Source organism: Cyanistes caeruleus, chromosome 29 (genome assembly GCF_971803275.1).
Source record: "Cyanistes caeruleus chromosome 29, bCyaCae1.hap1.1, whole genome shotgun sequence".
Classification (NCBI taxonomy): domain Eukaryota; kingdom Metazoa; phylum Chordata; class Aves; order Passeriformes; family Paridae; genus Cyanistes; species Cyanistes caeruleus.
Window position 1 is genome coordinate 3,723,840 of NC_141729.1, and position 25,919 is coordinate 3,749,758.

Sequence of the window (25,919 nt, forward strand, 5' to 3'; positions counted from 1 at the left end):
TTCCAATCCCAATTCCCAAAATTCCGAATTTCCCCTCACGATTTCCACCTCCCATTCCCAGAATCCCCCATTTTCCCCTCACAATTCCCCAGAATCCTCCATTTTCCCCTCACGATTTCCACCTCCCACTCCCAGGATTCCCCTCACGATTTCCAACCCCAATTCCCAAAATCCCCCATTTTCCCCTCACAATTCCCCAAAATTCCCCATTTCCCCTCACAATTCTTTCCCAAATTTCCCGTTTTTTCCCTCTTTTCACACCTTCTCGTCCCACTGGAAGTCGGGAGCGATGGTGAGCTCCCTCACGATTTTCACCTCCCATTCCCAGAATCCCCCATTTTCCCCTCACAATTCCCACCTCCCATTCCCAGAATCCTCCATTTTCCCCTCACAATTCCCACTCCCATTCCCCAAATTCCCCATTTCCCCTCACAATTTACACTCCCATTCCCAACACCGCGAATTTCCCCTCACGATTTTCACCTCCCATTCCCAGAATCCTCCATTTTCCCCTCACGATTCCCACTCCATTCCCAGAATCCCCCATTTTCCCTCACAATTCCCCAAAATCCTCCATTTTCCCCTCACAATTCCCCAAAATTCCCCATATTTCCCCTCACGATTCTTTCCCAAATTTCCCGTTTTTTCCCTCTTTTCCCACCTTCTCGTCCCACTGGAAGTCGGGAGCGATGGTGAGCTCCCTCACGACTTTCACCTCCCATTCCCAGAATCCTCCATTTTCCCCTCACAATTCCCACTCCCATTCCCAGAATCCTCCATTTTCCCCTCACAATTCCCACTCCCATTCCCCAAATTCCCCATTTCCCCTCACAATTTACACTCCCATTCCCAACACCGCGAATTTCCCCTCACGATTTTCACCTCCCATTCCCAGAATCCTCCATTTTCCCCTCACGACTCCCACTCCATTCCCAGAATCCCCCATTTCCCCTCACGATTTTCACCTCCCATTCCCAGAATCCCCCATTTCCCCTCACAATTCCCGGAATCCCCCATTTTCCCCTCATAATTCCCCAAAATCCTCCATTTTCCCCTCACAATTCCCACCTCCCATTCCCAGAATCCCCCATTTCCCCTCACAATTCCCCAGAATCCTCCATTTTCCCCTCACAATTTCCACCTCCCACTCCCAGAATTCCCCTCACGATTTCCAACCCCAATTCCCAGAATCCCCCATTTCCCCTCACAATTCCCCAAAATTCCCCATTTCCCCTCACAATTTCCAACCCCAATTCCCAAAATCCCCCATTTCCCCTCACAATTCCCACTCCCATTCCCAAAACCCCGGATTTCCCCTCACGATTTCCATCTCCCATTCCCAGAATCCTCCATTTTCCCCTCACGATTTCCACCTCCCACTCCCAGAATTCCCCTCACGATTTCCAACCCCAATACCCAAAATCCCCCGTTTTCCCCTCACAATTCCCACTCCCATTCCCCAAATTCCCCATTTCCCCTCACAATTTCCACCTCCCATTCCCAAAATCCCCAATTTCCCCTCATGATTTTCACCTCCCACTCCCAGAATCCTCCATTTTCCCCTCACAATTCCCACTCCCATTCCCCAAATTCCCCATTTCCCCTCATGATTTCCAATCCCAATTCCCAAAATTCCGAATTTCCCCTCACGATTTCCACCTCCCATTCCCAGAATCCTCCATTTTCCCCTCACGATTCCCACTCCATTCCCAGAATCCTCCATTTTCCCCTCACAATTCCCCAAAATTCCCCATTTCCCCTCACGATTCTTTCCCAAATTTCCCGTTTTTTCCCTCTTTTCCCACCTTCTCGTCCCACTGGAAGTCGGGAGCGATGGTGAGCTCCCTCACGACTTTCACCTCCCATTCCCAGAATCCTCCATTTTCCCCTCACAATTCCCACTCCCATTCCCCAAATTCCCCATTTCCCCTCACAATTTACACTCCCATTCCCAACACCGCGAATTTCCCCTCACGATTTTCACCTCCCATTCCCAGAATCCTCCATTTTCCCCTCACGATTCCCACTCCATTCCCAGAATCCCCCATTTCCCCTCACGATTTTCACCTCCCATTCCCAGAATCCTCCATTTCCCCTCACAATTCCCAGAATCCCCCATTTTCCCCTCATAATTCCCCAAAATCCTCCATTTTCCCCTCACAATTCCCACCTCCCATTCCCAGAATCCCCCATTTTCCCCACTCCATTCCCAGAATCCCCCATTTCCCCTCACAATTCCCCAGAATCCTCCATTTTCCCCTCACGATTTCCACCTCCCACTCCCAGAATTCTCCTCACGATTTCCAACCCCAATTCCCAGAATCCCCCATTTCCCCTCACGATTTCCATCTCCCATTCCCAGAATCCTCCATTTTCCCCTCACGATTCCCACTCCATTCCCAGAATCCTCCATTTTCCCCTCACAATTCCCACTCCCATTCCCAGAATCCCCCATTTCCCCTCACAATTCCCAGAATCCCCCATTTCCCCTCACGATTTCCATCTCCCATTCCCAGAATCCTCCATTTTCCCCTCACGATTCCCACTCCATTCCCAAAATCCTCCATTTCCCCTCACGATTCTTTCCCAAATTTCCCGTTTTTTCCCTCTTTTCCCACCTTCTCGTCCCACTGGAAGTCGGGAGCGATGGTGAGCTCCACCTTGAGCGTGGAGCGGGTGATGGGCTGCAGGTGAACCGACAGCTCCAGCTTCGGGAACAGGTGAACGTATTTGTGGATGGTTTTCCCCATTTTCGGCATCCGGATCAGCTCCCCTGAGAGGCGGGAAAAAAACAACGGGATCAGGGCGGAATTCCCAGAAAAAATGGGATTATGAGGGGGAGAATTCCCAAAAAAATCAGGGTGGGGTCAGGGCGGAATTCCCAGAAAAAATGGGATTATGAAGGGGAAAATTTCCAGAAAAAATGGGATTATGAGGGGGAGAATTCCCTAAAAAATGGGATTATGAGGGGAAGAATTCCAAGAAAAATGGGATTATGAGGGGGAGAATTCCCAGGAAAAATGGGATTATGAGGGGGAAAATTTCCCAGAAAAATGGGATTATGAGGGGGAAAATTCCCGAAAAAATCAGGGTGGGGTCAGGGTGAAATTCCCAGAAAAAATGGGATTATGAGGGGGAAAATTCCCAGAAAAAATGGGATTATGAGGGGGAGAATTCCCTAAAAAAACAGGGTGGGGTCAGGGCGGAATTCCCAGAAAAAATGGGATCATGAGGGGGAAAATTTCCAGAAAAAATGGGATTCTGAGGGGGAGAATTCTTTAAAAATAATGGAATTTCATCCCGGATTTTTGGGATTTCAGCCCAGATTTTGGCAATTTCACCCCAAATTTTTGGGATTTCAACCCAAATTTGTGGGATTTCACCCAAATTTGAGGGATTTCAGCCCGGATTTGTGGGATTTCAGCCCGGATTTTGGGAATTTCACCCAAATTTGGGGGATTTCAGCCCAAATTTGGGGGATTTCAGCCCAAATTTGTGGGATTTCAGCCAAATTTGTGGGATTTCATCCCGGATTTTGGGAATTTCACCCAAATTTGTGGGATTTCATCCAGAATTTTGGGGATTTCAACCCAAATTTGTGGGATTTCACCCAAATTTTTGAGATTTCACCCAAACTTGTGGGATTTCATCCCGGATTTTGGGAATTTCACCCAAATTTGGGGGATTTCAGCCCAGATTTTGGGAATTTCACCCAAATTTGGGGGATTTCAGCCCAGATTTTGGGAATTTCACCCAAATTTGTGGGATTTCACCCAAATTTGTGGGATTTCATCCCGGATTTTGGGAATTTCACCCGAATTTTTGGGATTTCACCCAAATTTTTAGGATATCCCCCCAAATCTTTGGGAATTCCCCCCGTTCCAGCACCGATCTCGTTGTGGTTGAGGTCGTAGAGTCGCTCGAAGGGGAAATTCTTCTTCTCGATTTTCTTCACCACCTCCTCGGGGAGCTTCTTGAACTGGCGCAGGGGACACATGGACTGCCACCTGCGGGACGTCCCCGAGGGGTCAGGGAGCCGCGGGAATTCCGGGAATTCTGGGAATTCCGGGAATTCCGGGGGCTCACATGCGCTTGTCGATCATCTTGCAGAGGTTGAGGGTTTTGTCGGTGAGCTGGGCCCAGCCGCGGTTCAGGACGATCTCGAAGATGGCGCGCATCAAACGGCCGGCCGACTGCGGAGCGCTCGGGGATTGTGTCCCACAGTTCCCAAATTCCCATTCCCAAATAATTCCCAAATTCCCAAATTCCCATTTCCAAATTCCCAAATACCCAAATAATTCCCATTCCCAAATTCCCAAATTCCCAAATAATTCCCATTCTCAAATTCCCATTCCCAAATTCCCAAATTCCCATTCCCCAGTAATTCCCATTCCCAAATAATTCCCAAATTCCCATTCCCAAATTCTCAAATTCCCAAATAATTCCCATTCCCAAATTCCCATTCCCAAATTCCCATTCCCAAATTCCCAAATTCCCAAATAATTCCCATTCCCAAATTCCCAAATACCCAAATTCCCATTCCCAAATTCCCAAATTCCCATTCCCAAATTCCCAAATTTCCATTCCCAAATTCCCAAATTCCCATTCCCAAATTCCCAAATTTCCATTCCCCAGTAATTCCCATTCCCAAATAATTCCCAAATTCCCGTTCCCAAATTCCCAAATTCCCATTCCCAAATAATTCCCAAATTCCCATTTCCAAATTCCCATTCCCAAATTCCCAAATTTCCAAATTCCCAAATTCCCAAATTCCCAAATTCCCAAATTCCAATTCCCAAATTCCCAAATTCCCATTCCCAAATAATTCCCATTCCCAAATTCCCATTCCCAAATAATTCCCATTCCCAAATTCCCATTCCCAAATTCCCAAATTCCCATTCCCAAATTCCCATTCCCAAATTCAATTCCTATTCCCAAATAATTCCCAATCCCAAATTTCCATTCCCCAATTCCCATTCCCCATTTCCCATTCCCAAATAATTCCCAATCCCAAATTCCCATTCTCAAATTCAATTCCCAAACTCCCCAATAATTCCCATTCCCAATTTCCCATTCCCAAATCCCCATTCCCAAATTCCCATTCCCAAATAATTCCCATTCCCAAATTCCCATTCCCAAATTCCCATTCCCCATTTCCCATTCCCAAATCCCCATTCCCAAATTCAATTCCTATTCCCAAATAATTCCCAAATAATTCCCAATCCCAAATTTCCATTCCCCAATTTCCCATTCCCAAATAATTCCCATTCCTGAACAATTCCCACTCCCAAATTCCCAAATTCCCATTCTCAAATTCAATTCCCATTCCCAAATAATTCCCAATCCCAAATTCCCATTCCCCATTTCCCATTCCCAAATAATTCCCAATCCCAATTTCCCATTCTCAAATTCAATCCCCATTCCCAAATTCAATTCCTATTCCCAAATAATTCCCATTCCCAAATTCTCATTCCCAAATTCTCATTCCCAAATTCCCATTCCCAAATTCCCATTCCCAAATCCCCAATCCCAAAAAATTCCCAATCCCAAATTCCCATTCCCAAATTCAATTCCTATTCCCAAAAAATTCCCATTCCCAAATAAATCCCAATCCCAAATTCCCATTCCCCATTTCCCATTCCCAAATTCCCATTCTCAAATTCATTTCCCATTCCCAAATAATTCCCAAATAATTCCCATTCCCAAATTCCCATTCCCAATTAATTCCCATTCCCAATTTCCCATTCCCCAATTCCCATTCCCAATTAATTCCCATTCCTGAACAATTCCCATTCCCAAATTCCCAACTTCCCAACTTCCCAAATCCGCCCTTTCCGCGCGGATCCCCCTCGGAATTCCCCGGGAATTCCCGGGAATTCCGTGGAATTCGGGCTCACCTGGGTGACGTAGACCATGTCGGCCATGAGCGCGAATCCCTCCAGCTTCAGCTGCGAGATGAACGCCTGGAGCAGGACGTTGATCTGGGAACGGCCACGGAAAATTCTCATGGAATATCCTGGGAAAGCGGCTTCATTCCCGAAAAATCTGATTTTCCCATTCCCGAAAAATCTGATTTCCCCATTCCCAAAAAATCTGATTTTCCCATTCCCAAAAAATCTGATTTTCCCATTCCCAAAAAATCTGATTTTCCTGGTGCTTCATTCCCAAGGAAATCTGATTTTGCCATTCCCAAAAAATCTGATTTTCCCATTCCCAAAAAATCTGATTTTCCTGGTGCTTCATTCCCAAGGAAATCTGATTTTCCCAATCCCAAAAAATCTGATTTTCTTCATTCCCAAAGAAATCTGATTTTCCCAATCCCAAAAAATCTGATTTTCTTCATTCCCAAAAAATCTGATTTTCCTGGTGCTTCATTCCCAAAAAATCTGATTTTCCTGGTGCTTCATTCCCAAGGAAATCTGATTTTGCCATTCCCAAAAAATCTGATTTCCTCATTCACAAAAAATCTGATTTCCCCCATTCCCAAAAAATCTCCTTTTCCTGGTGCTTCATTCCCAAGGAAATCTGATTTCCCCAATCCCAAAAAATCTCCTTTTCCTGGTGCTTCATTCCCGAAAAATCTGATTTTCCCAATCCCAAAAAATCTGATTTTCCCATTCCCAAGAAATCTGATTTTCCCATTCCCAAAAAATCTGATTTTCCCATTCCCAAAAAATCTGATTTTCTTCATTCCCAAAAAATCTGATTTTCCTGGTGCTTCATTCCCAAGGAAATCTGATTTTCCCATTCCCAAGGAAATCTGCTTTTCCTGGCTCGGAATTCCCAAAAAATCTGATTTTCCTGGTTTCTAATTCCCAAAAAATCTGATTTTCCCAATTCCCAAGGAAATCTGATTTTCCTGGCTCAGAATTCCCAATGAAATCTGATTTTCTCAATTCCCAAAAAATCTGATTTTCCCAATTCCCAAAAAATCGGATTTTCCCCATTCCCAAAAAATCTCCTTTTCCTGGTGCCAAATTCCCCAAAAAAATCACCTTTCCCTGCTGCTGAATTCCCAAAAAAATCTCCTTTTCCAGGCACCAAATTCCAAAAAAATCTCCTTTCCCTGGCTGGGAATTCCCAAGGAATTTTCCTTTCCCTGACCCAGAATTCCCAAGGAATTTTCCTCTCCCTGGCCCAGAATTCCCAAGGAATTTTCCTTTCCCTGACTCAGAATTCCCAAGGAATTTTCCTTTCCCTGGCTGGGAATTCCCAAGGAATTTTCCTTTCCCTGACCCAGAATTCCCAAGGAATTTTCCTTTTCCTGGCTGGGAATTCCCAAGGAATTTTCCTTTCCCTGACCCAGAATTCCCAAGGAATTTTCCTTTCCCTGGCTGGGAATTCCCAAGGAATTTTCCTTTCCCTGGCCCCGAATTCCCAAGGAATTTTCCTTTCCCTGACCCAGAATTCCCAAGGAATTTTCCTCTCCCTGGCCCAGAATTCCCAAGGAATTTTCCTTTCCCTGACCCGGAATTCCCAAGGAATTTTCCTTTCCCTGGCTCAGAATTCCCAAGGAATTTTCCTTTCCCTGGCCCCGAATTCCCAAGGAATTTTCCTCTCCCTGACCCAGAATTCCCAAGGAATTTTCCTCTCCCTGGCTCAGAATTCCCAAGGAATTTTCCTCTCCCTGGCCCAGAATTCCCAAGGAATTTTCCTTTCCCTGACCCGGAATTCCCAAGGAATTTTCCTTTCCCTGGCTCAGAATTCCCAAGGAATTTTCCTTTCCCTGGCTGGGAATTCCCAAGGAATTTTCCTTTCCCTGGCTGGGAATTCCCAAGGAATTTTCCTCTCCCTGACCCAGAATTCCCAAGGAATTTTCCTTTCCCTGGCTGGGAATTCCCAAGGAATTTTCCTTTCCCTGACTCAGAATTCCCAAGGAATTTTCCTTTCCCTGGCTGGGAATTCCCAAGGAATTTTCCTTTCCCTGGCCCAGAATTCCCAAGGAATTTTCCTTTCCCTGGCTGGGAATTCCCAAGGAATTTTCCTTTCCCTGACCCAGAATTCCCAAGGAATTTTCCTTTCCCTGACCTGGAATTCCCAAGGAATTTTCCTCTCCCTGACCCAGAATTCCCAAGGAATTTTCCTTTCCCTGGCTGGGAATTCCCAAGGAATTTTCCTTTCCCTGACCCAGAATTCCCAAGGAATTTTCCTTTCCCTGGCCTGGAATTCCCAAGGAATTTTCCTCTCCCTGACCCAGAATTCCCAAGGAATTTTCCTTTCCCTGGCTCAGAATTCCCAAGGAATTTTCCTTTCCCTGACCCGGAATTCCCAAGGAATTTTCCTTTCCCTGACCCAGAATTCCCAAGGAATTTTCCTTTCCCTTCCTCCAAACATTCCAGGAATTTTTTCCCCCCCTCCCCCCTTCCCATCCCCCCCCCAGAACATTCCAGAACGGGAAGAGTCCGGAATTCCCGCTGGGAATTCCCACCTTGGCGCTGGGCTCCTCGATGCTCTCCTTCACCGGGATGGGAACGCGTTCCAGAAGTTTCTGCAGCTCCAACTTCTCTTCCTGAAAAAAAAAACACGGATAATCCCTTTGGAATAACCCAAACACCCCAAAAATTCCAGGTTTTTCCGGATTTTTCCCCCAAAAATTAAAATTTTCCCGAGTTTTTTTCCTATCTGGGGTTTCTCCAAGGGAAAAATTCCCTCCGGGAACGTCGAGTCCGGGAATTGCGACCCCTGAATTTTTATGGATTCACACCCTGAAATTATGGATTCACACCCCAAATTTTTATGGATTCACACCCTGAATTTTTATGGAGCCAAATCCTGAATTTATGGATTCACATCCAGAATTTATTGATTCTCATCCCAAATTTTTATGGATTCACACCCTGAAATTATGGATTCACATCCCAAATTTTTATGGATCCACGTCCTGAGATTTTTATGGATTCACATCCTGAATTTATGGATCCATCCCTGAATTTTTATGGATTCACATCCAGAATTTATGGATTCTCATCCCAAATTTTTATGGATTCTCATCCCAAATTTTTATGGATTCACATCCTGAATTTATGGATTCACACCCTGAAATTATGGATCCAAACCCTGAAATTATGGATCCAAACCCTGAAATTATGGATCCACATCCCAAATTTTTATGGATCCACATCCTGAGATTCGATTGGGAGCTGGCTGTTGGTGTTGGGTGTTGCTGGATGTTTCTGGGTGTTGTTGGGCATTGCTGGGTGTTTCTGGATGTTCCTGGGTGTTTCTGGGTGTTCCTGGGTGTTCCTGGGTGTTCCTGAGTGTTGCTGGGTGTTCCTGGGCGTTCCTGGGTGTTGCTGGGTGTTCCTGTGTGTTGTGGGGCGACGGCTGTTGGGTGTTACTGGGTGTTGCCGGGTGTTGCCGGGTGTTCCTGGTTGTTTCCGGGTGTTCCTGGGTGTTGCCGGGTGCCGGCTGTGGCCGTACCTCGCGCACGGTGATGTTGCGGAACTCGGAGGACAGGGAGAAGACGCGGAACAGCTCGATCTCGCTCAGGGTGGGTTTCAGGAGTTGGTTGTACGTCTGCACCGTCTCGTTGGTGATGTAATAATGGCTGGCGATGCGGCCCAGCTCCGTCACCTGCCGGGACAGCCGGAAAACAGCGGGAACAGTCAGAATAAACCACGGGAACAGTCGGAATAAACCATGGGAACAGTCGGAATAAACCAGGGGAACAGTCAGGATAAACCATGGGAACAGTCAGGATAAACCATGGGAACAGTCAGGATAAACCATGGAAACAGTCAGGATAAACCACGGGAACAGTTGGAATAAACCATGGGAACAGTCGGGATAAACCAGGGGAATGGTCAGGATAAACCATGGGAACAGTCAGAATAAACCACAGGAACAGTGGGGATAACAGCAGGAACAGCCAGGATAAACCGTGGGAACAGTCAGAATAAACCATGGGAACAGTCGGAATAAACCACGGGAACAGTCGGGATAAACCAGGGGAACAGTCAGAATAAACCACAGGAACAGTCGGGATAAACCAGGGGAACAGTCAGAATAAACCAGGGGAACAGGCAGAATAAACCAGGGGAACAGTCAGAATAAACCACAGGAACAGTTGGGATAAACCATGGGAATGGTTGGGATAACAGCAGGAACAGTCAGAATAAACCACAGGAACAGTCGGGATAAACCATGGGAACAGTCAGAATAAACCAGGGGAACAGTCGGAATAAACCACGGGAGCAGTCGGAATAAACCACGGGAACAGTCGGAATAAACCAGGGGAACAGTCAGAATAAACCACGGGAATTCCCAATTTTTTTCCTCCATCCCCCCTAAAAATTCCCAATTTTCTTTTTCCATCCCACCTAAAAATTCCCAATTTTTTCCTCCGTTCCACCTAAAAATTCCCAATTTTTTCCTCCATCCCCCCTAAAAATTCCCGATTTTTCCCCTCCATCCCCCCTAAAAATTCCCAATTTTTCCCTCCATCCCCACTAAAAATTCCAGATTCTTTCCCTCCATCCCACCTGGATTTTTCCCTCCATCCCCCCTGAAAATTCCCAATTTTCTTTTTCCATCCCACCCAAAAATTCCCAATTTTTTTCCTCCATTCCCCCTAAAAATTCCCAATTTTTTCCTCCATCCCACCTAAAAATTCCCAATTTTTTTCCTCCATCCCTCCTGAATTTTTCCCGATTTTTTCCCTCCATCCCCCCTAAAAATTCCCAATTTTTTCCTCCATCCCACCTAAAAATTCCCAATTTTTTTCCCCCATCCCACCTGGATTTTTTCCTCTGTCCCACCCAAAAATTCCCAATTTTTTCCTCCATTCCACCTGGATTTTTCCCTCCATCCTCCCTAAAAATTCCCGATTTTTTTCCTCCGTCCCACCCAAAAATTCCCAATTTTTTTCTCCATCTCACCTAAAAATTCCCAATTTTTTCGCTCCATCTCACCTAAAAATTCCCAATTTTTTCCTCCATTCCACCCAAAAATTCCCAATTTTCTTTTTCCATCCCCCCTAAAAATTCCCAATTTTTTCCCCCATCCCACCTGAATTTTTCCCTCCATCCCACCCAAAAATTCCCATTATTTTTCCTCCATCCCACCCAAAAATTCCCAATTTTTTCCTCCATCCCACCTGGATTTTTTCCTCCATCCCACCCAAAAATTCCCAATTTTTTCCTCTGTTCCACCTAAAAATTCCCAATTTTTTCCTCTGTTCCACCTAAAAATTCCCAATTTTTTTCCCCCATCCCACCCAAAAATTCCCAATTTTTTTCCTCCATCCCTCCTGAATTTTTCCCGATTTTTTCCCTCCATCCCACCTGGATTTTTCCCTCCATCCCACCCAAAAATTCCCAATTTTTTCCTCCATCCCTCCTGAATTTTTCCCGATTTTTCCCCTCCATCCCACCTGGAAATTCCCGGTTTTCTTGTCGTACTTCACCAGGTTGTTCTTATCGAGCATCAGCGCCGCCGTGTGGACGAGGTCGAGGCGTCGCTGCTCCAGGAGCGGATCCGATTTCAGATCCTCGTGGGAAATGCCGTAAAGCGTCGGCGAGCGGAGCATGCGGATGTACAGGTACGTGTATCCCAACCAATTCACCGCGTCCTACGGAATTCCCGGATCCTGCCTCACCCCAGGGATCTCCTGGAAGCTCCTGGGGTGGAGCTGATCCCAATTAAATCCCGCCAAACGGTGACAGAAAAACGGGAAAATTCGGGTTTTGGTTGTTTTTTTTTTGGTGTTGAATTTCCCCCTGGGTTTTTATCTCGGTTGAAGTTTTTCAGGAAAGCTGATTTTCCTGATTTCCAGTTTTTCTGGGAAACTGCTTTGCCTCATTCGGAATTCCCAGAAAAGCTGGTGTTGCTTGTGCCAAAAACACACTAAAAAACCCCCAAAACATCCTAAAAACCCCCAAAACACCTCAAAACACCCTAAAAACCTCCAAAACACCCTAAAAACCTCCAAAACACCCTAAAAAACCCCAAAACACCCTATAAAACCTCCAAAACACCCTAAAAAAACCCTAAACACCCCAAAACACCCTAAAAACCTCCAAAACACCCTAAAAAACCCCAAAACACCCTAAAAAAACCCAACAACACCCTAAAAACCCCAACAACAACCTAAAAACCTCTAAAACACCCTAAAGAACCCAAACAACACCCTAAAAAACCCTAAAAAATCTCAACAACACCCTAAAAAACCCCAAAACACCCTAAAAACCCCCAAAACACCCTAAAAACCTCCAAAACACCCTAAAAAACCCAAACAATACCCTAAAAAACCCTAAAAAATCCCAACAACACCCTAAAACCCACAACAACAACCTAAAAACCTCTAAAACACCCTAAAAAACCCAAACAATACCCTAAAAAACCCCAACACCCTAAAAAACCCCAACAACACCCTAAAAAACCCCAAAACACCCTAAAAACCCCCAAAACACCCAAAAAACCCCCAAAACACCCTAAAAAGCCCCAAAACACCCTAAAAACCCCCAAAACGCACTAAAAACCCCCAAAACACCCTAAAAAACCCAAACAATACCCTAAAAACCCACAACAACACCCTAAAAAACCCTAAAAAAAACCCAACAACACCCTAAAAACCCCCAAAACACCCTAAAAAACCCCAAAACACCTCAAAACACCCTAAAAACCTCCAAAACACCCTAAAAACCCCCAAAACGCCCTAAAAAGCCCCAAACGCCCTAAAAACCCCCAAAACACCCTAAAAACCCCCAAAACACCTTAAAAACACCCAAAACACCCTAAAAACCCCCAAAACACCCTAAAAACCCCAAACAATACCCTAAAAAACCCTAAAAAACCCCAACAACACCCTAAAAACCCCCAAAACACCCTAAAAACCCCCAAAACACCCTAAAAAGCCCCAAACCACCCCAAAACACCCTAAAAACCCCCAAACACCCTAAAAAGCCCCAAACGCCCGCCCGGGGACGGCCGCACGGCCCCGACTCCCGCGGGAATTGGCCGGACCTTGGCGTTCTGGACGTTCCCCAGCACGGCCTCGGCGTTGAGCATGTCCGGGAGCTTGGCCACCATCTGGCTCTCGATGGGGAGCTGCTGGTTGAGCAGGGACAGGTAATACTGGAGCTCCCCGTGGGAAGTGATGAGGATTCCTTCGCCTTTGGTGTCGTACTGGGGCCTCCCGGCACGGCCCAGCATCTAAAACAGGGAAAATCCGGAATTCCGGGGATCTTCAGTGGAATTCCTGAGGAATTATCTCAGGGGGGTTTGGGAATGGAATTGTCTGAGATGGATCTTCAGTGGAATTCCTGAGGAATTATCTCAGGGGGGTTTGGGTGTGGAACTCTGAAGGAATTATCTCAGGAGGATCTTCAATGGAATTCTGGAGGAATTATCTCAGGAGGGTTTGGGTGTGCAATTCCTAAGGAATTATCTCAGGGGGGTTTGGGAATGGAATTGTCTGAGATGGATCTTCAATGGAATTCTGGAGGAATTATCTCAGGAGGATCTGGCCATGGAATCCTGGAGGAATTATCTCAGGAGGGTTTGGGAATGGAACTCTGGAGGAATTATCTCAGGTGGATCTTCAATGGAATCCTGGAGGAATTATCTCAGAAGGGTTTGGCCATGGAATTGTCTGAGATGGATCTTCAATGGAATTCTGGAGGAATTATCTCAGGAGGGTCTGGCCATGGAATTCCTGAGGGATTATCTCAGGAGGATCTGGGCATGGAACTCTGGAGGAATTATCTCAGGAGGGTCTGGCCATGGAATCCTGGAGGAATTATCTCAGGAGGGTCTGGCCATGGAATTCCTGAGGGATGATCTGGGATGGTCCCACCTGGAGGATGTCGAGCGCTCCCAGCTCGGTCCAGCGTCCCTTTTCTGGACTGTACACCTGCGTGCCTTTGATGATCACCGTGTGCGCCGGAAGGTTCACGCCCCACGCCAGCGTGGCCGTGGACACCAGGACCTGCAGGAAAAGCGGGGTCAGATCCAGCAGGAGCTCCAAATCCATCCAAAAACCTCCAAATCCATCCAAAAACCGGGATCAGAACCAGAAGGAGCTCCAAATCCACCCAGGAACCTCCAAATTCATCCAGGAACTTCCAAATTCATCCAAAAACCGGGATCAGATCCAGCAGGAGCCTCCAAATCCACCCAGGAACCTCCAAACCCACCCAGGAACCTCCAAATTCATCCAAAAACCTCCAAATCCACCCAAGAACCGGGATCAGAACCATCAGGAACCTCCAAACCCACCCAGGAACCTCCAAACCCACCCAGGAACCTCCAAATCCACCCAAGAACCTCCAAATTCACCCAAGAACCATGGATTTGATCCAGCAGGAACCTCCAAATTCATCCAGGAACCCAAATTCCCAAAAAAACCCGATTTTCTTCATCCCAAATTCCCAAAAAAATCTGATTTTCCTGGTGCCAAAATCCCCCAAAAATTTGATTTTCTTCATCCCAAAATTGCCCCAAAAATTTGAATTTCCTGGTGCCAAAATTCCCAAAGAAAATCCAATTTTCCTCATCCCAAAATTCCCAAAAAAATCCGATTTTCCTCGCCACAAATTCCCAAAAAAAATCCCAGTTTTTTCTCCACATCCCTTTGGAAAATCCCATTTTTTCCCCGTATCCGATCCCGATTCCAATGGGAATTTTGGAATCCGTGGGAATTTTGGAAATCCATGGGAATTTTGGAAATCCGTGGGAATTTTGAAAATCCGTGGGAATTTTGAAATCCGTGGGAATTTTTTGATCCCGGAATTTTTTGATCCCGGAATTCCGACCCCACCTGGATGTGTTTATCGGCGAAAAGATCTTCCACCAACGTGCGATCGACGCGCGTCATCCCGGCGTGGTGGATGGCGAATCCGTACGGGAGCAAATCCTTCAGCTCCAGGTTCTGCGGGAAAAAATTCATCCCAAAGAATTCCCAGGAAAAAATTCCAGCCCAAAAAATTCCCGGGAAAAAATTCAGCCCAAAAAATTCCCGGGAAAAAATTCCAGCCCAAAGAATTCCAGCCCAAAAAATTCCCGGGAAAAAATTCAGCCCAAAAAATTCCCGGGAAAAAATTCCAGCCCAAAGAATTCCCGGGAAAAAATTCCAGCCCAAAAAATTCCCGGGAAAAACGGGAAAAGCGGGAAAAGGCAAAGGAAAGGCGGGAAAAGGCAAAGAAAAGGCGGGAAAAGGGAAAGGAAAAGCGGGAAAAGGCAAAGAAAAGGCGGGAAAAGGCAAAGGAAAAGTTTGGGATGGGCAGAGAGGGTGGAAGGGATGGAAAAGGAATTCGGGATTTGGCGCAAAATTCCTTGGGAATTTGGGATCCGAGGACTTTTTCCTCAAGGGATTTTCCCCAATTTTCCCCAATTTTCCCAATTAATTCAATTTCTTCCCTGGATAAAATCCTGGAAAATCCCTTTTCCCTGTCGGATTTTTCCCATTATTATTTTTGGGATCACTTTTCACCTCATCCCAATGGATAAAATCCGGGAAAATCCATTATTCCTGTCGGATTTTTCCCATTTTTTCCCGGGAATCACCCAACAAACATCACCTCCACCTCCTCCAGGAATAAAATCCTAGAAAATCCCTTTTCCCTGTCGGATTTTTCCCATTTTTTTTTTTGGGATCACTTTTCACCTCATCCCAATGCATAAAATCCTGGAAAATCCCTTTTCCCTGCTGGATTTTTCCCGTTATTTTTCCCAGGATCCCCTTGCCCTTCATCCCAAGGTATAAAATCCCTTTTCCCTGCTGGATTTTTCCCATTATTTTTTTTGGGATCACTTTTCACCTCATCCCAATGGATAAAATCCCTTTTCCCTGTCGGATTTTTCCCGGATTTTTTTCCAGGAATCCCCCAAAAAAACATCACCTCCACCTCCTCCAGGAATAAAATCCCTTTTCCCTGCTGGATTTTTCCCATTTTTTTTTCCAGGAATCACCTTGCTCTTCATCCCAAGGTATAAAATCCTTTTCCCTGTCGGATTTTTCCCATTTTTTTTTTGGGATCACTTTTCACCTCATCCCAAGGTATAAAATCCTGGAAAATCCCTTTTCCCTGTCGGATTTTCCCCGGATTTTTTCCAGGAATCACCTTGCCCTTCATCCCTCAAATCCCTCAATGACATCTCCACCTCCTCCAGGGATAAAATCCTGGGAAAATCCCTTTTCCCTGTCAGATTTTTCCCATTTTTTTTCCAGGAATCACCTTGCCCTTCATCCCAAGGAATAAAATCCCTTTTTCCTGCCAGATTTTTCCTGGGTTTTTTTGGAATCACCTTGCCCTTCATCCCAAGGTATAAAATCCTGGAAAATCCCTTTTCCCTGTCGGATTTTTCCCGGATTTTTTTCCAGGATCACCTTGCCCTTCATCCCTCAATGACATCTCCATCTCCTCTAGGGATAAAATCCCTTTTCCCTGCTGGATTTTTCCAGTTTTTTCCCAGGATCACCTTGCCCTTCATCCCAAGGTATAAAATCCCTTTTCCTTGTTGGATTTTTCCCATTTTTTTTTCCAGGAATCACCTTGCCCTTCATCCCAATGGATAAAATCCCTTTTCCCTGCTGGATTTTTCCCATTATTTTTTTTGGGATCACTTTTCACCTCATCCCAATGGATAAAATCCCTTTTCCCTGCTGGATTTTTCCCATTTTTTTTTCCAGGAATCACCTTGCCCTTCATCCCAAGGTACAAAATCCCTTTTCCCTGCTGGATTTTTCCCATTATTTTTTTTGGGATCACTTTTCACCTCATCCCAAGGTATAAAATCCCTTTTCCCTGCTGGATTTTTCCCGGGTTTTTTCCAGGAATCACCTTGCCCTTCATCCCTCAAATCCCTCAACAGCATCTCCACCTCCTCCATGGATAAAATCCCTTTTCCCTGTTGGATTTTTCCCATTTTTTTTCCAGGAATCACCTTGCCCTTCATCCCAATGGATAAAATCCTGGAAAATCCCTTTTCCCTGCCGGATTTTTCCCGTTATTTTCCCAGGATCACCTTGCCCTTCATCCCAAGGTATAAAATCCTGGGAAAATCCCTTTCCCTGCTGGATTTTTCCCGTTTTTTTCCCAGGATCACCTTGCCCTTCATCCCTCAATGACATCTCCATCTCCTCCAGGGATAAAATCCCTTTTCCCTGTCGGATTTTTCCCGGATTTTTTCCCAGGATCACCTTGCCCTTCATCCCAAGGTATAAAATCCTGGAAAAATCCCTTTTCCCTGCTGGATTTTTCCCATTATTTTTTTTGGGATCACTTTTCGCCTCATCCCAAGGTATAAAATCCGTTATCCCTGCTGGATTTTTCCCGTTGTTTTCCCAGGATCACCTTGCCCTTCATCCCTCAAATCCCTCAACAGCATCTCCATCTCCTCCAGGGATAAAATCCCTTTTCCCTGTTGGATTTTTCCCGGATTTTTTCCCAGGATCACCTTGCCCTTCATCCCAAGGCATAAAATCCTGGGAAAATCCCTTTTCCCTGCCGGATTTTTCCCGTTATTTTCCCAGGATCACCTTGCCCTTCATCCCAAGGTATAAAATCCTTTTCCCTGTCGGATTTTTCCCATTTTTTTTTTTGGGATCACTTTTCACCTCATCCCAATGCATAAAATCCTGGAAAATCCCTTTTCCCTGCTGGATTTTTCCCGTTATTTTCCCAGGAATCACCTTGCCCTTCATCCCAATGGATAAAATCCTGGAAAAATCCCTTTTCCCTGCCGGATTTTTCCCGTTTTTTTCCCAGGATCACCTTGCCCTTCATCCCTCAATGACATCTCCACCTCCTCCAGGGATAAAATCCCTTTTCCCTGCTGGATTTTTCCCGTTATTTTTTCCAGGATCACCTTGCCCTTCATCCCAAGATATAAAATCCCTTTTCCTTGTTGGATTTTTCCCATTTTTTTTTCCAGGAATCACCTTGCCCTTCATCCCAAGGAATAAAATCCCTTTTCCCTGTCGGATTTTTCCCATTATTTTTTTTGGGATCACTTTTCACCTCATCCCAAGGTACAAAATCCCTTTTCCCTGTCGGATTTTTCCCGTTTTTTTTTCCAGGATCACCTTGCCCTTCATCCCAAGGAATAAAATCCTGGAAAATCCCTTTTCCCTGCCGGATTTTTCCCGTTTTTTTCCCAGGATCACCTTGCCCTTCATCCCAAGGTATAAAATCCCTTTTCCCTGCTGGATTTTTCCCATTATTTTTTTTGGGATCACTTTTCACCTCATCCCAAGGTATAAAATCCCTTTTCCCTGCCGGATTTTTCCCGGGTTTTTTCCAGGAATCACCCAACAAACATCACCTCCACCTCCTCCAGGGAATAAAATCCCTTTTCCCTGTCGGATTTTTCCCATTTTTTTTTCCAGGAATCACCTTGCCCTTCATCCCAAGGAATAAAATCCTGGAAAATCCCTTTTCCCTGTCGGATTTTTCCAGTTTTTTCCCAGGATCACCTTGCCCTTCATCCCAAGGTATAAAATCCTGGAAAAATCCCTTTTCCCTGTCGGATTTTTCCCGTTATTTTCCCAGGATCACCTTGCACTGCTCGGCCTCGGTGCGCAGAACCTCGGTGGAAGCCGATCCCTCGCGCAGGAACAGCCCCAGCGTGTCCTTCTCCAGGCACATGTCCCGGATCGCCCGCGCCGTCTTCCCCGTCTCCTTCCGCGAGTGCACGAACACCAGAACCTGCGGAAAAGCGGGAATGGGCCGGGAATTCCCGGGAAAAACGGGCGGGAAAAGAGACGGGGATCGGGGGAAGGGCTCGGGTTTGGTGTGGGTGGGGTTAAACGGGGTTGATTTGGGATGGGAGAGTGGGAAAATCCAATTTTTGTGATCTCAGATTCCATGGAAAACCCAAATTTTCCCAGTCCAAACTGGGATTTGAGATCTGGGATTAATCCAGAAAAATTCCCTGAATCCTAAAGGGATAATTCCGGGTTAATTCGGGATGGGAGAGTGGGAAAATCCAATTTTTGTGATCTCAAATTCCATGGAAAACCCAAATTTTCCCAGTCCAAACCGGGATTTGAGATCTGGGATTAATCCAGAAAAATTCCCTGAATCCTAAAGCGATAATTCCTGATTATTCAAGGATGGGAGAGTGGGAAAATCCCATTTTTGTGATCTCAAATTCCATGGAAAATTCAATTTTATCCAGGAATTCTGATGGGAAAAAATCTGGGATTAATCCAGAAAAATTCCCTGAATCCCAAAGGGATAATTCCTGATTATTCAAGGATGGGAAAGTGGGAAAATCCCATTTTTGTGATCTCAAATTCCATGGAAAACCCAAATTTTCCCAGTCCAAGTTGAGATTTTGGATGGGAAAAGATCTGGGATTAATCCAGAAAAATTCCCTGAGTCCTAAAGCGATAATTCCGGGTTAATTCGGGCTGGGAGAGTGGGAAAATCTGGTTTTTGGCCTCTGAAATTCCATGGAAAACTCAATTTGATCCAGGAATTCCGACGGGAAAAAATCTGGGATTAATCCAGAAAAATTCCCTGAATCCCACAAGGACAATTCCTGATTAATCAGGGATGGAAAAGATAGAAAAGGAATTTTTTGGGCTCTGAAATTCCATGGAAAATTCAATTTGATCCAGGAATTCCGATGGGAAAAGATCTGGGATTAATCCAGAAAAATTCCCTGAATCCCAAGGAGAAAATTCCTGATTATTCAAGGATGAGAAAGTGGGAAAATCCAATTTTTGTGATCTCAAATTCCATGGAAAACCCAAATTTTCCCAGTCCAAACCGGGATTTGAGATCTGGGATTAATCCAGAAAAATTCCATCATCCCACAAGGACAATTCCTGATTAATCAGGGATGGGAAAGTGGGAAAATCCCATTTTTGTGCTCTGAAATTCCATGGAAAATACAAATTTTCCCAGTCCAAGTTGAGATTTTGGATGGGGAAAGATCTGGGATTAATCCAGAAAAATTCCCTGAATCCTAAAGGGACAATTCCGGGTTAATTCGGGCTGGGAGAGTGGGAAAATCCGGTTTTTGTGATCTCAAATTCCATGGAAAACTCAATTTGATCCAGGAATTCCGATGGGAAAAAATCTGGGATTAACCCAGAAAAATTCCCTGAATCCCACAAGGACAATTCCGGATTAATCAGGGCTGGAAAAGGGGGAAAATCCCAATTTTTGTGCTCTGAAATTCCATGGAAAACCCAAATTTTCCCAGTCCAAACCGGGATTTGAGATCTGGGATTAATCCAGAAAAATTCCCTGAATCCCAAAGGGATAATTCCTGATTATTCAAGGATGGGAGAGTGGGAAAATCCAATTTTTGTGATCTCAAATTCCATGGAAAATTCAATTTGATCCAGGAATTCCAATGGGAAAAGATCTGGGATTAATCCAGAAAAATTCCCTGAATCCCAAAGAGAAAATTCCTGATTATTCAAGGATGGGAATGTGGGAAAATCCAATTTTTGTGATCTCAAATTCCATGGAAAACCCAAATTTTCCCAGTCCAAGTTGAGATTTTGGATGGGAAAAGATCTGGGATTAATCCAGAAAAATTCCCTGAATCCTAAAGGGATAATTCCGGGTTAATCCGGGATGGAAAAGGGGGAAAATCCCATTTTTGTCCTCTCTGATTCCATGGAAAATTCAATTTGATTCAGGAATTCTGATGGGAAAAAATCTGGGATTAATCCAGAAAAATTCCCTGAATCCCAAAGAGAAAATTCCTGATTATTCAAGGATGGGAGAGTGGGAAAATCCCATTTTTGTGCTCTGAAATTCCATGGAAAATACAAATTTTCCCAGTCCAAGTTGAGATTTTGGATGGGGAAAGATCTGGGATTAATCCAGAAAAATTCCCTGAATCCCACAAGGACAATTCCTGATTAATCAGGGATGGAAAAGATAGAAAAGGAATTTTTTGGGCTCTGAAATTCCATGGAAAATTCAATTTGATCCAGGAATTCTGATGGGAAAAGATCTGGGATTAATCCAGAAAAATTCCCTGAATCCCAAGGAGAAAATTCCTGATTATTCAGGGATGGGAGAGTGGGAAAATCCAATTTTTGTGATCTCAAATTCCATGGAAAATTCAATTTGATCCAGGAATTCCGACGGGAAAAAATCTGGGATTAATCCAGAAAAATTCCCCAATCCCAGGAAAATAATTCCTGATTAATCAGGGATGGAAAAGTGGGAAAATCCCAATTTTTTTTCCCCTAAAATTAAGGAAAAAATAAAAAAAAGGGGAAAATCTCATTTTTTAAAGGGAAAATCCCATTTTTTAATGGGAAAAATCCCATTTTTAATGTAAAAACCCCATTTTTAATGGAAAAATCCCATTTTTTAAAAGAAAAATCCCATTTTTAATGGGAAAATCCCATTTTTTAATGGAAAAATCCCATTTTTTAAAGGAAAAATCCCATTTTTTTCCCCTAAAATTAAGAAAAAACAAGAATAAAAATGGAAAATCCCATTTTTTAACGGGAAAATCCCATTTTTTAATGTAAAAACCCCATTTTTAATGGGAAAACCCCCATTTTTAATGGAAAAACCCCATTTTTTAATGGAGAAATCCCATTTTTAAAGGAAAAATCCCATTTTTTAAAAGAAAAATCCCATTTTTAATGGAAAAATCCCATTTTTAATGGAAAAATCACATTTTTAAAGGAAAAACCCCATTTTTTAATGGGAAAATCCCATTTTTTAATGGAAAAATCCCATTTTTTCCCCTAAAATTTTGCCAAAAAAAGCCAAAATCCCATTTTTTAATGGGAAAATCCCATTTTTAATGGGAAAAATCCCATTTTTTAATGTAAAAACCCCATTTTTAATGGAAAAATCCCATTTTTTAATGTAAAAATCCCATTTTTAATGGAAAAATCCCATTTTTTAAAAGAAAAACCCCATTTTTAATGTAAAAATCCCATTTTTTTTCCCCAGGATTCCAGGAAAAATCCGGGATCGAGGTCTCTAACCTGATTTTTCCCGGCGTGCTCCATGATTTTCTCGTAGACGATCTCGTTCATGATCTGGAAACGTTTGATGGCTTTTTTCTCCGTGATTCCCACGTAAGTCTGCTCCAGAGGGACCGGTCGAAAACTGGGAACGGGAAAGAAAAAAATTCCATGGAAAAATGGGAATTCATGGAAAAACCATCAAGGAAAAAAAAAAAAAAAAAGTTATCCCGGTTTTTCAGCCGTTTAATTCCGTTAAAAATTAAATTTTCCCGGGTTTTTTTGCTGTTTTTTCCCGGAATTTCTGGGATATCTGAGGAAAAAGGGAATTTTTTCCGATGGGGGAAGCAGATTCCGTGATTTATCCAAGATTTTATTTTTTTTTTGGGGTGGAAAATCATGGAAAAATCCGTGAATTTCTGCTGGAAAAGAGGGGAAAATCCGTTTATTCCCGGTTTTTAATCCCGTTCATTCCGGGTGGAATTGATCCAGGAATTCCCCTCATCCCAAAAAAAAAGACAATTCCCAATAAATCAGGGATGGGGGGGGAAAAAAAAAAAGAGGGAAAAATCCATTTTTGGTCCTCTCAGATTCCGTGGAAAAGTCGAGGCAAGGAATTCCGAGATTCCCAAAATTCCTGGGGATGGAATTCTGGGAATGGAATTCTGGGAATGGGGATGGAATTCTGGGAATGGAATTCTGGGAATGGAATTCTGGGAATGGAGATGGAATTCCTGGGGATGGAATTCTGGGAATGAGGATGGAATTCTGGGAATGGGGATGGAATTCTGGGAATGGGGATGGAATTTCTGGGAATGGGGATGGAATTTCTGGGAATGGGGATGGAATTCTGGGAATGGAATTCTGGGAATGGGGATGGAATTCTGGGAATGGAGATGGAATTCTGGGAATGGAGATGGAATTCCTGGGAATGGAATTCTGGGAATGGAATTCTGGGAATGGGGATGGAATTCTGGGAATGGGGATGGAATTCCTGGGAATGGGGATGGAATTCCTGGGAATGGGAATGGAATTCTGGGAATGGGGATGGAATTCTGGGAATGGAGATGGAATTCCTGGGAATGGAATTCTGGGAATGGAATTCTGGGAATGGGGATGGAATTCCTGGGAAGGGGGATGGAATTCTGGGAATGGAGATGGAATTCCGGGTGGGAATGGAGATGGAATTCCAGGTGGGAATGGAGATGGAATTCCAGGTTTAAACATGGATGAAGTTCCAGGTGGGAATGGAGATGGAATTCCAGGTGGGAATAGGGATGGAATTCTGGGTGGGAATGGAGATGGAATTCTGGGAATGGGGATGGAATTCCTGGAATGGAATTCTGGGAATGGGGATGGAATTCCTGGAATGGAATTCTGGGAATGGGGATGGAATTCCTGGAATGGAATTCTGGGAATGGGGATGGAATTCTGGGAATGGAGATGGAATTCTGGGAATGGGGATGGAATTCCTGGAATGGAATTCTGGGAATGGGGATGGAATTCTGGGAATGGAATTCTGGGAATGGAGATGGAATTCTGGGAATGGGGATGGAATTCTGGGTGGGAATGGAGATGGAATTCCAGGTTTAAACATGGATGAAGTTCCAGGAGGGAATGGGGACGGAATTCCAGGTGGAAACGTGGATGGAATTCCAGGTGGAATTGAGGACGGAATTCCAGGTGGGAACATGGACAGAATTCCAGGTGGAATTGAGGATGGAATTCCATCAGGGAACACAGCCGGATCCCATCCGGAATTCCATCAGGAAACATGGCCGGATCCCATCCGGAATTCCAGGTGGGAACATGGACAGAATTCCAGGTGGAATTGAGGATGGAATTCCATCAGGAAACACGGGATGGAATTCCAGGTGGGAACACGGATGGAATTCCATCAGGAAACACGGCCAGATCCCATCCGGAATTCCAGGTGGGAACACGGACAGAATTCCAGCTGGGAACACGGCCGGATCCCATCCGGAATTCCAGGTGGGAACACGGACAGGATCCCATCCGGAATTCCATCAGGAAACACGGCCAGATCCCATCCGGAATTCCAGGTGGAATTGAGGATGGAATTCCATCTGGGAACACGGCTGGATCCCATCCGGAATTCCGGTGGAAACACGGACAGGATCCCATCCGGAATTCCAGGTGGGAACACGGCCGGATCCCATCCGGAATTCCATCAGGGAACACGGCCGGATCCCATCCGGAATTCCAGGTGGAATTGAGGATGGAATTCCAGCTGGGAACACGGACAGGATCCCATCCGGAATTCCAGGTGGAATTGAGGATGGAATTCCAGGTGGGAACACAGACAGGATCCCATCCGGAATTCCAGGTGGGAACACGGACAGAATTCCATCAGGAAACACGGCCGGATCCCATCCGGAATTCCAGGTGGGAACACGGACAGAATCCCATCCGGAATTCCATCAGGAAACACGGCCGGATCCCATCCGGAATTCCATCAGGGAACATGGCCGGATCCCATCCGGAATTCCATCAGGAAACACGGCCGGATCCCATCCGGAATTCCAGCTGGGAACACGGACAGGATCCCATCCGGAATTCCAGCTGGGAACACGGACAGAATTCCAGGTGGGAACACAGATGGAATTCCAGCTGGGAACACGGCCGGATCCCATCCGGAATTCCAGGTGGGAACACGGCCGGATCCCATCCGGAATTCCAGGTGGGAACACGGACAGGATCCCATCCGGAATTCCATCAGGAAACACGGCCAGATCCCATCCGGAATTCCAGGTGGAATTGAGGATGGAATTCCATCTGGGAACACGGCTGGATCCCATCCGGAATTCCGGTGGAAACACGGACAGGATCCCATCCGGAATTCCAGGTGGAATTGAGGATGGAATTCCAGGTGGGAACACAGACAGGATCCCATCCGGAATTCCATCAGGAAACACGGCCGGATCCCATCCGGAATTCCAGCTGGGAACACGGACAGAATTCCATCAGGAAACACGGCCGGATCCCATCCGGAATTCCAGCTGGGAACACGGCCGGATCCCATCCGGAATTCCACCTTTTCCACCTTTTCCCGGTACCTGTTGTCGAAGTAGAAGAGGCCCTTGGCGGGGTCCACGCGCAGGAAGGTGGCCACGTCCTCGTAGTTGGGCAGGGTGGCGCTGAGCCCCACCAGCCGCACGTCCTCCTGCGTCATCTCGATGTTCCTGATGGCCCTGGCCACCAGGGACTCCAGCACGGGCCCGCGGTCGTCGTGGAGGAGGTGGATCTCATCCTGGGAAAACGGGGAACTTCTGGAATTCCCCGTCCTGCTGGGTGGGATCTCAGATCTGGGGATTCCATCCCAGCTCCCACCGTCCCGGCCCTTCCCAGAATTCCATCGAAACGCAGAATCCTGGAATGGTTCTTGGATCCCAAGGGATTTTGGGAATTCCTTGAGGTTCTCCATCCCCAAACCCCAGATCCACCTTGAGGAACCCTCATCAGATCCACCTTGAGGAACCCCTTGAGCTTCTCCACCCCAAACCCCAGATCCACCTTGAGCTTCTCCACCCAAACCCCTGATCCACCTTGAGGAACTCCTTGAGGTTCTCCACCCCAAACCCCAGATCCACCTTGAGCTTCTCCACCCCAAACCCCAGATCCACCTTGAGGAACCCCCCGATGTTCTCCACCCCAAATCCCCAATCCATCTTGAGGAACCCCCCGATGTTCTCTATTCCAAACCCCAGATCCACCTTGAGGAACCCTCATTAGATCCACCTTGAGGAACCCCTTGAGCTTCTCCACCCAAACCCCTGATCCACCTTGAGGTTCTCCATTCCAAACCCCAGATCCACCTTGAGGAACCCTCATCAGATCCACCTTGAGGAACCCCCTGAGCTTCTCCACCCCAAACCCAAATCCACTTTGAGGAACTCCCTGAGCTTCTCCACCCCCGAACCCCAGATCCACCCCTTGAGCTTCTCCACCCCAAACCCCAAATCCACCTTGAGGAACCCTCATCAGATCCACCTTGAGGAACTCC

The 25,919-nt window shown here is 45.5% G+C and overlaps 1 protein-coding gene across 1 annotated transcript in view; it reads right to left on the reverse strand.

Moving 5' to 3' along the window:
• Window positions 1-25,919, reverse strand: part of SNRNP200 (small nuclear ribonucleoprotein U5 subunit 200) — a 78,747-nt gene that overhangs the window by 24,875 nt on the left and 27,953 nt on the right. The window contains exons 15-27 of the mRNA XM_086865478.1: window positions 24,973-25,166; window positions 21,917-22,040; window positions 18,498-18,647; window positions 14,759-14,869; window positions 13,796-13,927; window positions 12,964-13,152; window positions 11,372-11,569; window positions 9,421-9,573; window positions 8,429-8,509; window positions 5,898-5,981; window positions 4,087-4,193; window positions 3,889-4,007; window positions 2,619-2,773 (exon numbers count right to left, since the gene is read on the reverse strand). Coding sequence (XP_086721604.1) covers window positions 2,619-2,773; window positions 3,889-4,007; window positions 4,087-4,193; window positions 5,898-5,981; window positions 8,429-8,509; window positions 9,421-9,573; window positions 11,372-11,569; window positions 12,964-13,152; window positions 13,796-13,927; window positions 14,759-14,869; window positions 18,498-18,647; window positions 21,917-22,040; window positions 24,973-25,166 — 1,797 coding nt within the window. The remainder of the gene's footprint in view (window positions 1-2,618; window positions 2,774-3,888; window positions 4,008-4,086; window positions 4,194-5,897; window positions 5,982-8,428; window positions 8,510-9,420; window positions 9,574-11,371; window positions 11,570-12,963; window positions 13,153-13,795; window positions 13,928-14,758; window positions 14,870-18,497; window positions 18,648-21,916; window positions 22,041-24,972; window positions 25,167-25,919) is intronic.